Source organism: Prionailurus bengalensis, chromosome X, assembly GCF_016509475.1.
Source record: "Prionailurus bengalensis isolate Pbe53 chromosome X, Fcat_Pben_1.1_paternal_pri, whole genome shotgun sequence".
Taxonomy (NCBI): Eukaryota; Metazoa; Chordata; class Mammalia; order Carnivora; family Felidae; genus Prionailurus; species Prionailurus bengalensis.
The window spans coordinates 41,354,557-41,372,797 of NC_057361.1; the positions used below are offsets into that span (position 1 = coordinate 41,354,557).

General features: G+C 39.5%; 1 protein-coding gene across 2 annotated transcripts in view; it reads left to right on the top strand.

The window, feature by feature from the left end:
- The window catches only part of JADE3 (jade family PHD finger 3), a 136,021-nt gene that overhangs the window by 75,947 nt on the left and 41,833 nt on the right, over window positions 1-18,241 (top strand). For both annotated transcript variants that reach the window (XM_043569600.1, XM_043569599.1), the window contains one exon: window positions 14,670-14,827. In XM_043569600.1, coding sequence (XP_043425535.1) covers window positions 14,670-14,827 — 158 coding nt within the window. The remainder of the gene's footprint in view (window positions 1-14,669; window positions 14,828-18,241) is intronic.

Consider the following 18,241-nt stretch of genomic DNA (forward strand, 5'->3'; position numbering starts at 1 on the left):
AATTTAGCATCACTTAATGTCCCTCTTTGTCTTTGATAATTTTGTTTGCTCTGGAGTCTGCACTATCTATATTAATATAGTTTTTGGCTTTCTTTTGATTCATGTTTACATTGTATGTCTTTCCATCCTTTTACTTGTAACTTCTACATATGATTATATTTGAAGTGAGTTTCTTATAGATGATGTATAGTTGGGTCATTTTTTATTTTTATTGATTTATTTTTTTTTTCAATATATGAAGTTTATTGTCAAATTGGTTTCCATACAACACCCAGTGCTCATCCCAAAAGGTGCCCTCCTCAGTACCCATCACCCACCCTCCCCTCCCTCCCACCCCCCATCAACCCTCAGTTTGTTCTCAGTTTTTAAGAGTCTCTTATGCTTTGGCTCTCTTCCACTCTAACCTCTTTTATTTTTCCTTCCCCTCCCCCATGGGTTTCTGTTAAGTTTCTCAGGATCCACATAAGAGTGAAACCATATGGTATCTGTCTTTCTCTGTATGGCTTATTTCACTTAGCATCACACTCTCCAGTTCCATCCATGTTGCTACACAGGGCCATATTTCATTCTTTCTCATTGCCACGTAGTACTCCATTGTGTATATAAACCACAATTTGTTTATCCACTCATCAGTTGATGGACATTTAGGCTCTTTCCATAATTTGACTATTGTTGAGAGTGCTGCTATAAACATTGGGGTACAAGTGCCCCTATGCATCAGTACTCCTGTATTAGTTGGGTCATTTTTTAATCCACTCTTTCAATCTCTGTCTCTTAATTGGAATATATAGGCCACTTAATATAATTTTAGTGTAAACTTTTGGTATGATTTAGTTTAAGTCTGCCATTTTGTTTGTTTTCTATTTGTTCTCTCGTTTTTTGTCTTCCTGTGGATTACTTGAATATTTTTTTGAATTCCATGTTGATTTTTCCATAGTGGTTTTGAGTGTATATCTTTGTGTAGATTTTTTTAATATTTGAATTTTTTAAATATTTATTTTTGAGAGAGAGAGAGAGCGTGAGCAGGGGAAGAGAAGAGAGAGAGGGAGACACAGAATCCTAAGCAGGCTCCAGGCTCTGAGCTGTCATCACAGAGCCCGACCAGGGCTCGAACTCAGAAACTGCGAGATCATGACCCAAGCCAAAGTTGGATGCTTAACCGACTGAGCCACCCAGGCACCCCTTTGTGTAAATTTTTGTTAATGTTTATTTATTTTTGAGAGCGAGAGAGCTTGCATTAATGGGGGAGGGGCAGAGAGAGAGGAGGGCAGAGGATCAAAAGTGGGCTCTACCCTGATGAGAGGCTCAACCTCACAGACCATGAGATAATGACCTGAGCCAAAGTCGGACGCTCGACTGAGCCACCCAGGTGCCCCTCTACTTGTTCTGTCTGTTTTTTGGTTCCTCTGTTTTATTTTCTGTCTTCCTGTGGATTACTTGAACATTTTTTTGAATTCCATGTTGATTTTTCTGTAGTGGTTTTGAGTGTATATCTTTGTGTAGATTTTTAGTGGTTGCTCTCGGGAAGCAACCTTTAAAAAGGAAAACCTTTTCAACGTGGTCTCGCCATTTTATCACTTCAAATGAAATACAGAAACCTTAAGCACTGGGGCACCTGGCTGGCTCTGTTGGTAGAGCATGTAACTCTTGATCTCAGGATCATGAGTTCAAGCACCACATTGGGTGTGGAGCCTTCTTAAAAAGGAAAACAGAAAAGGAACCTTACCACCATCTAGGTTCATTTATCCACCCCCACCTTTATAATATAATTGTCTTAAATATTTTCTCTACATACTTTGAGAACCACACTAGACAGTGTCATAATATTTGCTTCATCCAACGAACATCATTTATAAAACTCAAGAGGAGGATAATCTATTATATTTACCTATATTTTTACTCTTGTTCTTCCTTTTATTGATGTCCCAACTTTCCCTTTGTTCATTTCCTTTCTGTTTGAAGAACTTCCTTTAGCCATTCTTTTAGGGTCAGTATGCTGATGATCACGTCTCCTGGTTTTCCTTAATCTGAGAATATCTTGGTTTCACCTTCATTCCTGAGAGATATTTTCACTTGATACAGAATTCTGGTTTGACAGTACTTTCCTTTCTGCACTTGAAAAATGTGCTGCTTCTTTGTGGCCTCCCTGGTTTCTGGTGAGAAATCTGTTCTCATTCAAATAGTTGCCCCCTGCAGGTAATCAGTCATTTCCTTTCCAGTTGCTTTCAAGACTGTTCTTTGTCTTTATTCCCAAAGTTGGATTATGATGTGCCGGGACATGGATTTCTTTTGGTTTATCCTGTTTGGAGTTTGATCACCTTCTTGAATCTAAGTTTGTATCTTCTGCTGGTTTGAGGCAATTTTCAGCCGTTTTTTCTCCATCTATTTTTTTCAGCTCTGTCTGCTTTCTCCTCTTCTTTTGGGTCTTCAACTGCGTGAATGTAAGATCTTTTGTAATTTCCCCCCAGGTCCCTCAGACTCTTCTCTTTTTTTCAGTATATATTCTTTCTTCTGATCACATTGGGTAATTTCTTTTGTTCACTGATTCTTTTTGTTCTGTTAATTCCATTCTTCTATTGAGCCTCTCATGAGATTGTTATTTCAGTTATTGTATTATTCCATTTCAAATTTTTTATTTGGTCATTCTTTACATCCTCCATTTCTCTGCTGAAACTTTCAGTTTGTTTCAAAAGTGTTTGTAATTTCTTACTGAAGCATTTTTATGATGGCTGCTTTAAACTCCTCATCGACGATTCCAGCTTCTGTGTCATCTCGGTATTGGTGTCTGTTGACTGTCTCTTCTCATTCCTAGTTCTTAGTATGATGAGTGATTTTCTTTTGTATTCTGGACTTTTTTGGTATTACATTATCAGACAGTAAGTCTTATTTAAATCTGTTTTAGCAAGCCTCCATAGTAACCAGGCCAGTGGGGAAGTGGGGTGCTGACTCTACCACCAGTTTCAGAATTTCTAGACTTCTATCTTCTGTTATCTCTCTAGGAAGATGGTTCTGTTATCTCTCTGGAACAGGGGACACGTGTCTCCCTACAACCTGGTGGGGGTGGAAATCTCTACCTTGTTGCCTCTACTGATGGCAGGGCGAGTGGTGGTGGTCAGGGGTACTGCATTACCAGTGGATGCTAGGGATGGCGCCAGTGTAAGAGAGTGTTTGAAATTTGTTATTGCTGTGGGCACCAGAGACTTCTCTAATTCTTCTGGTGACTTTGTTTTTGTCTCTTGTCTTGGATTAGAGTCTTCTGTCTGTGCTCGTCCTCCGAGAGATTCTGTCTTTTGCAGCTCTCCCAGCATAAGCCACTGTTATCGCTGGAGGCTCAAGCATGGTGGTAGAGTACTGGGGAGAGACATTGTTCTCTAACCTTCTGATTATATCTCAGTCTTTGAAATGGGCAGTGGTCCCGTTTCTGGGGTGAGATGGGGGAAGCGTACTTTAGGGGTAGAGCCTTTTTTTTTTTTTTTTTTTTTTTTTTGCCCTTGCCTCCTGTTCCCCTGTCTGCCTCTAGCAGGTAGCCTCTGGAATTCTGTCTCTGTCCTTAGAATTCTCCCTCCTCTAGATGAAGGCTTCTTTCCCCCGCCTCCTACGTTGTAGGCTGAGGTTGGATGCTTTTCCCTTCTCCCTGGCACTAGTGAAATTACATCAGTGCCATCACCTGATATCCTTCCCCTGCAGGTGAAACTTTTTGTTCAGCAAGGGAGCCAGGACACAGAGCACCAGGGACCTAGACAGCACCACTGGGGGAGCTTTCTCCAGGTTTCCCACCATCCTCCCTGTGACAGCCTAGTTGGGTTTCTAGGGAAAAAAGCTTACACGAGGGTTGGAACCCCCCCATGACTATAGCCCCAGGAACTTCATTCTCTCTTGGTTGTCCCCACTTTGCTCACAGCAGTTCGTCAAAATTTCTGGGTTAAATGTTTCTGCTGTGGCTTCTGCCCCAGGGAAGCAAATGCTCCTGTCCTGTGTCTCCCTGCAGGCATACCCATCTTTCCTTGAGTTGGCCGTTTGTCCTGTGACTCATTTCTCTAGGGGACTTACCAAAAAAAATCGTTAATTTGCTGCCTGTCTTGCCTTTTTCTCCTTGTGAGGATGGGAGTTTCTTTTTTTCTTTTTTTTTTTTAATTTTTTTTTTCAACATTTATTTATTTTTGGGACAGAGAGAAACAGAGCATGAACAGGGGAGGGGCACAGAGAGAGGGAGACACAGAATCGGAAACAGGCTCCAGGCTCTGAGCCATCAGCCCAGAGCCCGACGCGGGGCTCGAACTCACGGACCGCAAGATCGTGACCTGGCTGAAGTCGGACGCTTAACCGACTGCGCCACCCAGGCGCCCCTGGGAGTTTCTTTTTTTCTGACTGAAGCCTTATGTTTGTAATGGGAGTTTGTCATTGAAATGCAGTAAAAATGATTGTTTTCACTGGGGCTTAATTGGCTGCATTAATAGATACATATTTTCTTTGATGCTTAGTGCTTCAGTGAGATTCTGGTGTATGACCACCCCTGGTTTATCCTCTAGAGAAGAGTTTCCTAGGGGTGTGTGAACATATGGTTCGGGGGCTTTCTTTGGTAACTTCTGCAACTTGTATGCAGTTTTTTAAGGGTATGTTTTTAGTGTGTGTCCGTGTGTGTGTGCGCGCACGCGTGCACGCACGTGTGCATGTGCGTGCTAGTAGCCTTCATCTGATTCTCAAAAGGGCCTGTACTCTTAAAGGTGTTTTTAAAAAGCCAGCTTTGGGGCGCCTGGATGGCCCAGTCGGTTACGCGTCGGACTCTTGGTTTCGACGCAGGTCATGATCTCACATTTTTATGAGTTCAAGCCCTGCATCGGGCTCTTTGTTGGCAGCATGGAGCCTGCTTAGGACTCTCTCTCTCTTCCTCTCTGTCTCTGCCCCTTCCCCACTTGTGCTGTCTCTCTCTCTCAAAAACTAAATAAACTTTTAAAAAAATAAATAAAAAATAAACAAAAAGCCAGTTGTTATAGAAAGAGCACATTGTACCAGATGACTAATTTGAATGTATTAAAAAGTCATCTTTCTCAAAAGCCAGGATATTTTTACATATATTAGTCTGACTGCTCTATAAAACATGTCAACCTATCTTAAAGGATTGATAGCATATCATCTGTAGCTCTGGAGTCTCATTTGTGTGTCCAGGACTTTCATAGCAACAGAGCGAAAGCTCGCGTATTTTAACTCCGCAGAGAACACTGCAATACCCTCAAGTAGAGCCTGTTTACACCCCTTTACCTGTATTTCTAACATGCTTGATTCTTTGGTTTTCTGACCCACAGGAGACAAAAACTACCAAGCTTGCAAATACACACTTACTGTACAAGAAAGGGATAGTGAGGGATGGGAGAAACACTTGCAAAGTAAACCTCAGATGTCATTTGTGTGTGCAAGTGGCCCCGGTCTCCAACCCAGACTCAGTTGCTCCCCCGCGTCCATTACCAGGATGCATACACCTCTGTTTGGCAGTGGGCGAGGGGAGTGATCAGACCTTCCTGAGCTGCCCCAAAGCACTTCGCTTTATGGTAATTGATGTTTCTGTTGATGTCAACCCCAAGCCATCAAAATGTCCTGTTTGTTCTTTATAAGAAAACGGAGAAGTATTTTAAACTATTTAAAAAACATTTCTGTGAAGAACTATTTACATGGTCTTTAAAGTTTTCAACTTAGAAATTGAATAAGCTTTGCTCCATTGGAAAAACTAGCATGGGACACAGTGTCTTGAACAGTACAGGCTACTTCATCATCATATAAGAACGAGCTTGGATTCTTTACCAGGTTTTCTCTGCCTCAAGTGGTCGATTCTTTTAGATGACCTACACATCTTTTTTTTCACCCTAAGATTGTATAATTCTAAGAAAATCCCTTACAGTTAACTCCTTTTGATTAAATACAGTTAACCATGCGCTGTTGGGGGGTCTCATCTGTTTGTGGTCATTTATGTATAGTTTCAGATTTCAGTGACTATGAATCACAACTGGTCCGTTTCTTTGCTACATTCACATGGACCAGGCAGTTTTCCCGTTTGTGTCATACAGGAAGTAAATGTTTTTTTGGCTTTTCCTCTAAAAAATGTCACCGAAATGTTCAGACTGGCTGTGCTTTAAGAAACTGCCCACTGAGAGATGTTAATGAGAGCAGTAAAAGCCAGAGCTGTCCATGAAGGACATTTTCATTTTGTGGCTGTGGCAGGTTAAGCATTGATATTCTAATCGAATTCGTAGTGAGGCCTCCTTTGTTTCTGCAAGCATCCGAGAGGCCAAGATGTACATGCCCTGTTAGACTTGGCCTAGCTGCTGGGCTGTATGTTAGCCCGTGAATCCCCTCTTTGACCATAAATGAGCAGATATCTGGTAAGTACAAAGGTTTTTTGTCTCAGGCACTTTTGGGGAAACTACCAGTGCATATAAAACAGGCATACAATTAAGAACTTCTAAAACTTCTCAACTTCATTACCTAGGTCAGTGTCAGCATCTAGTTCCTTCATTCATAATCTTTCATTTAGCATCAAACGCCAGGTTGTATTTTGTGAAGTTTCTGTGTTACCTTGTGGCCCATGGAGTGTTTTCTGAAGTTTTTGATGGGCCTCTTGCTTGGGAATCCTGTCTTTGGGAGCCAAACCATGCACGTTTTAGTTGAGCTGTGAACTCTCATCTCCTTTATCCCATCGATGATTCCTTTATGGACTAGATAGATAGGAGAACTCAGCTACATACTTCTTTCTGCTTTTGGAAGCAAAGCTGAGACTGTGATGATGATAATAGAATAATAACCGCAGCTAGACTTTGTTTAGCAATTATCATGAGTCCAGTACCACGCTAAGCCCTTTACGTAAACTCATCCATTTACTTCTTATAACAAGTGTTTTTATTACAAGGTGTTTTTATTATCCCCATTTTAGAGATGAGTGAACTGAGGCCCAGAATTTAAATAACTTGTCCCAAATCAGTTGGTGAATCCAGTAGACCAGTCTGGGTAGACTGTTCCTGGTCCCATCTTACTTTCTTTTAAAAAAAAAATTTTTTTTTTTGAGAGGGAGAGAGAGAATGCCAAGCAGGCTCCGCACAGTCGGCACAGAGCTGGACGCGGGGCTCAGTCCCATGAACCATGAGATCGTGACCTGAGCCAAAACCAAGTTGAATGCTTAACTGACTGAACCACCCAGACACCCCCATATTCCATTCTTTGAAGACTTTTAATTTCATTTTTGACTATATAAAACACTTGCCTGGTTCAGATATCCAACTGTAACCTAAAATACGTTCAGAGAGGTCCAGCTTTGGTCTGTTTCTCATCCCTATTTTCTCCCCCCTCCTGAGAATTAACCATTTTTTTTAAAAAAGCTTTTCATTTATCCTTTTATTGTTTCTTTATGAAAGTACATACAAATATGTGTATATGCGTGTGCCTCTGTGTGTGTATAAAACGCACACCTCTACCCAGGATACGCTAAAGCTATTTTGTTTGCTTGTATTCATTAAAAAAATTCCTTTTCTTATCAAAAGCAGATTCATGAGACCAGTTTGGTAAATATATTTCATATCACTTTGCAGATATCTTCCTAAGTACTGAACTTGCATTCCTATCCCTTCTTCGGCATTTTATGTTCTGCCTCATGCTTGGGATATTTCTACAGCAAGATAAAGCAGACTCTTGCACTCTGCCTTGAGTAAAAATGCTTCTCTGGAAACCTTGGGTCTGATGCCATTTAATCTGGCTAGCTTATAAAATTGAAATCAGGCTTATCATATAAGTCTGCTATTTTTCTCTAAAAGTGAAAGGAAAATTATAATAGTCATTAGATTCAGCCTTCATTTGCTTAAGGAAAATAGGTATGAATTGATTGGTGTTCCTGCAGTCAGGTTTCCAGACTTCGCAGAATGTCTGTTCCCTGGAGGTTTGGTATTTCTGAAGCCGTGGACAAGGGCCAGATTTCACTGGCCTCTGCTTTTATATCACTTTGTCTAAAGTCTTCAAGTTACTTTTTCTGTTTGGTAAACATGTGTATTAGTTTCCTGGGGCTGCTGTAACAAATCACCACAAACTGGGTGGCTTAAAACAACTGGAATTTATTGTCTCACAGTTCTGAGGCCAGAAGTCCAAAATTGGCCAGGCTATTAGGGGAGATTCCATCCTTTGCCACTTCTAGGTTCTGATGACTATCAGCATTTATTGACTTGTGGATCAGTGAGTCACTCCAAACTCTGCCTCCCTGGTCACACTGCTTCCTCCTGTTCTGTCTTAAATCTGTCTCTGCCTTTCTCTCGTAAGAACACTTGTCATTGGATTTAGAGCCCACCCAAAAATTCTGGGATGACCTCTTCATCTCAGAGTCCTTAAATTATTTATGTCGGCAAAGATCCCTTTTCCAAATAAGGTAATATTCACAGGTTCCAGAAATTAGAATGTAGGCGTATCTTTTGGGGGGCCACCACTCATCCCACTACAATATGTTTCCAGGCTACTTAGGAAACTATACAGGACAGATGTTCATAAGCAGTTACGTCAAGTGTAAAGATATAGCTTAAGCTATATGGTTAGATGGTGTGACATAAATTAAGTCTGAAGCATGATTTGCAAATCAGTTAATTTATTTTGCGAAGTGTATCACATGGAAAACAATGAAATATTTTAGGAGGTTGAAAATACTTAGCTTTAGTATTCTTTCCAGATCTAACATAGGATTTCCCACAGCACACTCTCTCCCAAAGACAGTAGTTTATTAGCACAATTGTAAATTGTCACCACTCCTTAACCACTGGCTCATTAAAGGCTCTCTAGTCATTTATAGAAATGGATCAGTGTTCAGGAAAGTGGTGATTGAGATTTTCCCCCTAGCCATGCAGAACACTAAGCTCTATGCAGAACACACTAAATGGATATGTCTGTGATCCTCTCTTACCCTCTTATACAAAGAACTTTGTAATAAACCACCAGTTTTTTTTTTTTTCTTGTAGACAGCTTTCTCCCTGCACAGCACCCAATTATCTTTAATTGGCTAAGATTCTTGGTAGGTAGGTCATTTTGTTGCCACCTGGCCACTAGCATGAAGTTTAAGGTTGGTTTCCTTCTCTACTTTGCTCAGAGCATATTAATTCTAAATCATCCCTAAGTGAAAGCAACAGGCGTTTGCAGGGTTCTCCCTGTAAAGTAGCAAATGGAATGAGTCTTTGTTCATTTAAATGGCATCATTTGATTATGTGATAATTCAGTCCTATACTCTGAAATGTTGTCAGTTTAAGCAGAGGTGCACCAACAGAGAATTAACTGCTTTATTAGATCACGCTCTGTGCCTCTACTCCACGTTACACAGAATTTGAACAGCGCTTCTCCTCAGAGAACCTTTATTAGCATTAAAGGCTAAAATGTTTGATTGATAGCATTTTTTTCCTTTGACCTTCCAGAAATTTGCACATGTTTACCTTCAGCCTGCCAGTGGTTGGTTGAATTTTTTTAGAATTAGAAATTAGTAGATGACGTATAGACCAGTGTATGTATACTTTTATGTAAAAGTATATTCCCTCATTGCTTAGACCTCAACTGGGCCTTCATCACTGAAATCGTTGCCATCTTAGCTTACGATCTCATGGCATGCTTTTTTCTGTTGTTGAAAAGGCAGAATCACAAAGCTTAGGCTTCCACGGCCATTTATGTTTCCAGGCTGGTAAGCATATTTCTGTGCCCCTTAGTCACCCAGGGACCCTTTCAACCAGAGGATGACAGTACGTCAAACTTTAGATGGATCATGGTTCCCATATTGTCAGTGCCTAATTGTACTTAGGGTACAGAAAATGAGCTATGAAGAATCTCTTTGTTTCCCTGAGTCCAAGTTGTAGCTGTACTCACATGATCATCCTCTATCTCTGTCCTTTGAAATTATCACACAGCTAGGGCTCCCTTGCCAGGGATAAGGTTAAGGCTCGTGCTGGGATCCTCTTGGCTGCCACAGTAGACATTTCATTCCTATCCTCCTCACCTCTGAGGAGTTCACTGAGAGCAATAAAAACTGATAAACCAGATAGTAAAAGGTTAAAAAAGACAATGAAACTAAGGGCATTTTTTTAAAGATCTAAGTACAAAGATAACAAATAGAATAAAAATATGAACCTTAAATGCAAAAAAAAATACTGTAATTAAAAGAGCAAAGAATACGCATCTGGTAGAGAAAGATGCACAAGGAAATATAACACATGTAATTATCAAATATGACAGTTGAGACCAAACATCTGAGTCATGCCAGTAAATATGAATGGGCTTAACAGCTATTAAAGAAAAATATTATTTTGGCTCACAAAACAAGACGCAACTATATGCTGTATACAAAAATATACCTAAAACACCTACTCAGAAAGGCTAAAAATAGAGATGGACAAAGGTATACCAGGAGGACGGTAGGAGGAGGAGTGAGCCTGATAGTAGACAAAGTAGAAATCAAGCCCCCAAAACAAAGAAGACTTTTTAACATTCTTCGAGTCTGTTTATTTTTGATAGAGTTAGAGTGTGAGTGGGGGAGGGGCAGAGAGAGAGGGAGACACAGAATCCGAAGTGGGTTCCGGGCTCTGAGCTGTCAGCACAGAGCCTGACATTGGGTTCAAACTTGCGAACCGTGAGATCATGACCTGAGCCAAAGTCGGACGCTCAACCTACTGAGCCACCCAGGTGCCCCAAAGAAGACTTTTTTATGTTAAAAGCTACAACTTACCATGAAGATGTAATACTTCAGAGTATTTGTGCACTGAATAACCCAGCAACCACCTTTCCGGAGCAAAAACTATAGAAGAGTCAAGGAGACGTAGGTGGAAACACACCAACCATAGGGGGCTTTCATACACTTCTCTCAGTCTCAGATTAAGTGAACAAAAAAATAAGTGAGGAGATAGAAGATCTAAACAACTTAAGCAGTAAGGTACATCTGATTAATATCTATCAAACTCTAACCCTTGATATTAGAGATAATAGACAATACACCTCCTCAAATGTCTGTGGTACACTTACAGAGTGATCAAATATTAAGTCACAAGGAAAAACATTTCCATTATGTAGACATGATGTAAACAAAAATTCTGGTCACAACGCAGTAAAATCAGAAATTACTAACAAAAACAGGAAGGTCCTTTCCTATGGAAACTTTAAAACCTATTAAACAACTCTTGGGTGAAAGGGGAAATACAAACCAAAATCATAGATTTTTTTAATTTTTTAATGTTTATTTATTTTTGGGAGAGAGAGAGAGCACAAGCAAGGGAGGGAGAGCAGAGAGAGAGAGAGAGATACAGAATCCAAAACTGGCTCCAGGCTCTGTGCTGTCAGAACACAGCCCAATGCAGAGCTCGAACCCACGAACCATGAGATCATGACCTGAGCTGAAGTCAGACGGTTAACCGACTGAGCCACCCAGGCGCCCCTGCAATCATAGATTTTTAAAAATAATGATTAGTTGAAAACATTCCATCTCAGATGTTTGTTCCATATCTTAAATTTATGATCAGAAAAAGGTGAGCATTGTCCCACCCACTCTTGATAAATCTTTAAATAAATATTAACTTAAGTTCTCAATGTTTCCATTGTTTAATTACTAAATAAATAATTTAGTATTTTTAGTATACTAAATATACTAAATATACTAAATGTACTAAATACTAAATATACTAAATTTTAGTATACTAAATAAATATTATATTTTTCATTTTTATATACACTTATAGCCAACAATAAGAGAGTTTCTAATATGTTGACCAAAATGTTTAAAGTGCATAGAAAAATCATAATTACCCCATTAATTATTAATATTGCTTTTCACAGTTTCTATATGCACCATCATTTTTATGATCCCACACTTCTGTCCAAAGTAGACCTCCCTATACTTTGCAAGCCTCTGCAGAAATAAATTTGAAAAACTGGATAAGATAGATAACTCTTATGAAAATACAGATTACCAAACTTGACTCCATTAGACTAAGTAGAAAGCTTAAAGTGATCAATTTCCAAAGAATAAGTAGAGTATGTTATTAGGAACTACTGCACAATAAAAGCACCGAGTCCAGGGGCACCTGGGTAGCTCAGTCGGTTGAGCGTCCAACTTTGGCTCAGGTCATGATCTCACAGTTCGTGGGATTGAGTTCCATGTCGGGCTCTGTGCTGACAGCTCGGAGCCTGAAGTCTCCTTCCGATTCTCTGTCTCCCTCTGTCTCTGCCCCCTCCCACTTGCGCGCACTCTCTCACTCTCCCTCTCTCACTCTCCCTCTCTCAAAAATAAGTAAACGTTAAAAAAAAAGTTTTTAAAGCACCAAGTCCAGATGGTTTCATAGGGACCAGTTAGTCCCAGTAATTCTCAGATTATTCTAGAGCATTGTTAACAGAAGGAAAATGTTCTAATTCTTTTTATGAAACATGCATAACATGGATACCTAAACCTAAAAGACAAAGGCAATTAAAAAAAGAAAACTTCAGATAAATATCACTCATGAATATGATATAGAAATAGTAAATAACGGAAGACAGAATACAAAACCATAGTAAGAAGGTATACCATGACCAAATAACATTCATTCCAGAAATGCAGAATTTGTTTGGTATTAAGAAATACAATATTATCATACAGTATATTAATATATAAGGAAAGTAATTATATAATTATTCTCATATTCACTGAAGAAGCCTTTAACAAAATTCAGTACCCAGGCCTTCGAAAACATTCAAGAAAAAAGGAACTGTAAGATAATTTAACATATATACAATGTATATACACCATACACTAGGTGTATATACTAGGTCCTCAACCTAGTATCTTAGTTGATAGAGAACACTAGATGCATTTCCCCCAATTTCAGGAAGAAGGCAGATGTGTCCACTATCCCCAATACTATTCCAAATGTTAGTGCAATATCTGCCAATTCCATTAAACAAGAGAAACCAATTAGAGACAGAAGACTAGGTAAAGAAGATACGAAATTCTGTTTGCAGATGATATGATAATATATCTGGAAAACCATAGGAAAATCAATGATAAGACTAACGCAAGTAATAAAAGAATTCAGTGAAGTTAACATATAAGATCAATAGCTTTTATAAGCAGTTAGAAGATACAAACGTGCCTGGAACATGTTGTAAGGTAAAGAATTAAGGCAATACTCAAAAAAGGATGGGATGCATTGAAAGAGCACAGATGCTAGGCAACCCAAAAGAGCTCCTAGTGATCAAAGGTGAAACAATTTGAGCAACAAAATAAATAACACTAATAACTAGATTATAACTGGAAGAATAAAGAAATATTTACAAGTCTATAATGATCTAACTAAACAATTGAAAAATAAGGGGGAAGAAAGGACAGATCTTTCTTACAGAGCAATTCCAATCGATAAATGTAGGACTGAGAGACATAGAAAATCACCATTAGAACACCACAGTAATAATTGTTGCAGGCAAGTTATCCACCAGTGGATGCTAAAGTTTGAGGAGAAATGGGATATTTTTATAATCTCAAAGTATCTCCTCTAGGATATTTATAAATTACAAAGGGAAACACAGTAACCTAACAGTGGAGAAAACCAGCAAGACACTACATTAACCAAGCGATCAAGTTTAATATCACCACTGACAGGACGTTGGCATTATACATTGCTGATAAAATGGAACAAGAAAGGCACAGCATCATTTCTGTGGTATTCTTGCCAAAAGCGAATAGCTTTAATCATGAGAAAACATCATTCAAACCCAAATTGTGGGGATATTCTCTAAAATACGTGACTAGTACTCTTCAAAAGTGTCAGGGTCTTGAAAGACCAGGAAAGACTGAAAAAGCCTCACATACTGGAGAATACTAAGGAGCCATGACAACTAATTGCAGTGTGGGATTCTGGATTGAATTCTGGAACAGAAGAACATTAATGGGAAAATCAGTAACATTTTAATAAGGTCTGTAGCTTAATTAATAGTATTACAGCAATATTAATTTTCTGGTTTAGGTAATTGTACTTTGGTTATGTTAGATATTAACATTAGAAGAAACTGTATGAAGGGGAGCTCTGTACTATTTCTGTAACTTTTCTATGTGTCTGAGTAAATAATTAAAAAATAAAGTGATGGCTAAATAAATAAGTTATCAAAGGATATTTATTGCTTAATTTGAGAGCATTAAAGGTTGTTTGTTTTATACAGTTTTAGAGTAACCTGTATTGTTGATTTAAATTCAAAGAGCCCTCGGAAATAATTCAAGAAGAGTTTTTTTAAGTTAATTTATTTATTTTGAGAGACAGAGAGAGAAAGAAAAAGCGAGCAGGGGAGGGGGAGAGAGAGAGAATCCCAAACAGTCTCCATGCTGTCAGTGCAGAGCCCGATGTGGGGTTCGATCTCACAAATGGTGTGATCATAACCTGAGCCAAAATCAAGAGTTGGACACTCAACCGACTGAGCCGCCCAGGCACTCCAAGAAGAATTTCTTTACTCTTTATTAAATTCAGAACAAACTGGCTTCCCTGTCGGTACCTCAAACACTTTCCAAATAAAAGTTGATCTGGCCATTTAGGAAGTTAAAGGTGTCTCTTGTTGAAGTGTAGAGTGGGTGAGGATAGTCTTTTTAAAAGGAGAACATTAAATGGTTTTAGTTTCATAGTGATGGTCTTCTCAAGATGTGTACAATGTCTTCTCAGGTATTCCGGAAGGACCTCATCAGTGCCATGAAACTTCCAGATTCTCATCATATTAGCCCTGACAGCTATTACCTCTTTGCGGATACATGGAAGGAAGAATGGGAAAAGGGAGTCCAGGTACCAGCCAGTCCAGACAATATTCCACAGCCTTCTGTCAGGTACTTGCTTTGACTTAAGGAATGAATGATCTTACGGTTATCTGTGCGCTGGCTGGGGAGAGACTTTGAATGGGTAATGATACATTTATAATACAAAGTCATATACTGCCACCAGTGGCAGATGGTCTGAGGCTAGGGTAGGCCAGTAGTTAAAGTCAAGCTCATTTATTTAGGGATATAATATGTGCCCATTCGCAGGGTTAAACTATCTTGAAGTCCGATCTGAACTTGTGATAAGGTTTTAGAGACTAGGATTTCCAAGTCTACTAGCATTTACTAGTCTTTGAAGAGAAACAACATTAATGACATAACCTTGTAAGAAACCTATTAATAGATAATCCCATTAGAAGTTGCTTCATTTTAATAGGGGCCTTGTCGTGATAGCATCTGTAAATAGAAGGCCAAAACATACAGTCTGTGAAATGCATAAACCCAAATGAAAGGGGATGAAACTGGAATATCGGGTTGACTATAAGCACATAACCTTCATTTACAAAGACTTGAGAAGAAAGTTTAAGTAGGAGAGGGCTTTTCTGCCAGAGAAAGGAGTAAGTTCAGCTCCTCAAGAGCGATGACTGGGGTGCCTAGGTGGCTAAGTCAGTAATGTGTTCCACTTTGGCTCAGGTCACGATCTCACGGTTCGTGAGTTTGAACCCTGTGTTGGGCTCTGTGCTGACAGCTCAGCGCCCGGAGCCTGCTTCGGATTCTGTGTCTCCCTCTCTCTCTGCCCCTCCCCCGCTCCCAATCGATCTCTCTCTCGAGGTCTGTCTCTCTCACACAAACAAACAAACATTAAAATTTTTTTAAAAAAAGAGTAATGGCTGGTTTGGAAGCCATTTTTTCATATTGGTCTTTGTGTTTCCCAGTGCTTTGCGCAAAGGCTGGCATGAAATAAAATGCTTGGTATGAGTTTTGAGTGCAGAAAAGAAGGAAGGAATGGAAGGAAAAGCACCAGATAAGGGGACTGGTGGGACCCGCTGCTCACTATGAGAATTACCTTATTGTACATCTTATCTTTTTCTGGCACATGTTAGGTTCCTAAAGGGCAGCAGTTACATCCTTGAATTCTGTGCCTCTCGCCTCAGGTTTTTAGGTCCTCGTCATGCCCCGGAAACACTTGTCAGATCACTTCTAGAAGCCCGAGCTCAGGCCACTCCACCCATGGAGAGAGAAAGCTCCACAGTCTTGCCCAGCACATTTCCTGAGCCTCACTAGCTCCGTTGTCATCAACGCCATCTCCTGTCTCCTCACAATCAGTGCAGCATCATGAGTGAACACAAGAGTCAGACATTCTCATGTCCTTCTTGTCCGTATTTTCATATACCATAGCAGTAACACTGGGAAGCCTATATACATATGAACAGTCATCACGAATAGAGGAGCATAAAAATGGGTAAGAAAATGTGATAGTGGGCACAGGAAGGCACAGAAATGCGTGATGAGAAGAGAAAGGAAAGACAACAAGATGTGACTATAAGCTACCTAAAAGCAGAGCTCCTGTTGTCAAATAGGAGGTTTTCAACGCACACTTATTGATGTGAGGAGACTAGGACAAAAACAAAGAGGAAAATGAGTGGATGTTAGGAAAGAAAATTAGTGAAGAACCAAAATGCATTACAAGTAAGAAAAGCAAAGATGACGTTAGGAAGGGAAGGGCATAAAAACAAAGAAGATCAGGGAATAACAGTTAAGTAGGAAGGGCTAATAATAAACCTTCTCTTTTAACCACTTGTATTTCCTATACTAAAAGTGAAAAGATTTTTTCACTTTCTCAAGCACTTGATGGAAAGAGTTTATTGTAAGGAAACCTACAACTAACAAGTAAACTTTAATAGATCAAACTAGGAAATTGGGGTGGGTGGGTACCTGGGTGGCTCAGTCAGTTAAGCACCTGACTCTTTCAGTTCAGGTCATGATGTAATGGTTCATGAGTTCAAGCCCCGCATTGGGCTCTGTGCTGTGTCAGCAAGGAGTCTGCTTGGAATTCTGTCTCCCTCTTTCTCTGCCCCTAGCCCTCTCATGCTGGCGCTCGCTCTCTCTCGCTTGCTCTCTCTCTCTCTCTCTCTCTCTCTCTCTCTCAAAATAAATAAACTTTAAAAATTTTTTAAATAGGAAATTGGGAGGTAGGGGGATTTCACTAAGTTCTTCAGTCAAGTCTAGTTTGAGGTTTGTCACATGACCATCATGTATTTTTATAAATGTGCAGCTTGCCTTTTTTTTTTTTTTTTTTTTTTAAAGATTCTGACGTGGCCTTTCCTCTGTGTGCACAGAGGGTGGGGGAGAGACAGAAAGAGAAGTCAAGATCTGGCATCTCTTTTTCTTCTTATAAGGACCCACCAACCCTATCAAGATTAGGTCCCCACTTTATGACTTCACTTAACCTTTGTTATCTCTTGATAGGCCCCATCTTCAACTATAGTCACACTGGGAGTTAGAGCTTCAACATTAAAATTTGGGGAGAACACAATTCAGTCTATAACAACCACTAACCTACTTTCTGTCTCGATGGATTTGGCTTTTCTGGACATTTCATATAAATGGAATCATACAGTGTGTAGCCTCTGAGTCTGACTTCTTTAATGCAGCATAACATTTTCAAGGTTTATCCACGTAGTAGTAGTATGTATCAGTATTTCGTTAACTTATTATGGCCAAATAATATTCCATTGTATGGATATACCATATTTGTTAGTTTGTTCATCAGTCGATGGATGTTTGGATTGTTTCCATGTTTTAACTATTATAAATAATGCTGCTGTGAGCATTCTTGTACAAGTTTTTGAGTGGACTTAGTTTTCATTTCTCGTGGGCATGTACCTAGGAGTAGAATTACTGAGTCCTGTGGTAACTGTATCTTTAACATTTTGAGGAACTGTCAAACTGTTTTCCAGAGCATCTGTATCTTCTATTCCTACCAGCAATATATGAGGGTTTCATTTTCTCCATGTCTTTACCAACACTTGTTATTGCCTGTCATTTTGATTATAGCCATCCTGGTGGATATAAAGCAGATCTCTCCATAGTGTTAAGTTGCATTTGCCTAATGGCTAATGATGTTGAGCATCTTTTCTTCATGTGCTTATTAGCCATGTGTATATTCTTTTTGAAAGAGAGCTTTTCTACTTTATTACAAAAAGAAGCCTTTGTGTGATTTTTTTTTCTCTTCCTATGAAACACTGCTGTTCAGACAGCCAAAGTGAATCACCTCGTCTTTACTTCTTTATGTTTCATCACATTCACTTTGGAATAGATGCCCTCAGCTGCTAAAAATCTGACCCGTTGGTGAACAAGGCAACAGAGTCCCCTGTTGACCCGTTGGTGACCAGCGGTTTTGGAATGTCCCATTTTTATATACTACATTGATACATACCTCGTATATATTTTTTCTTTGGAGAAATTATTCAGATCTTTTCT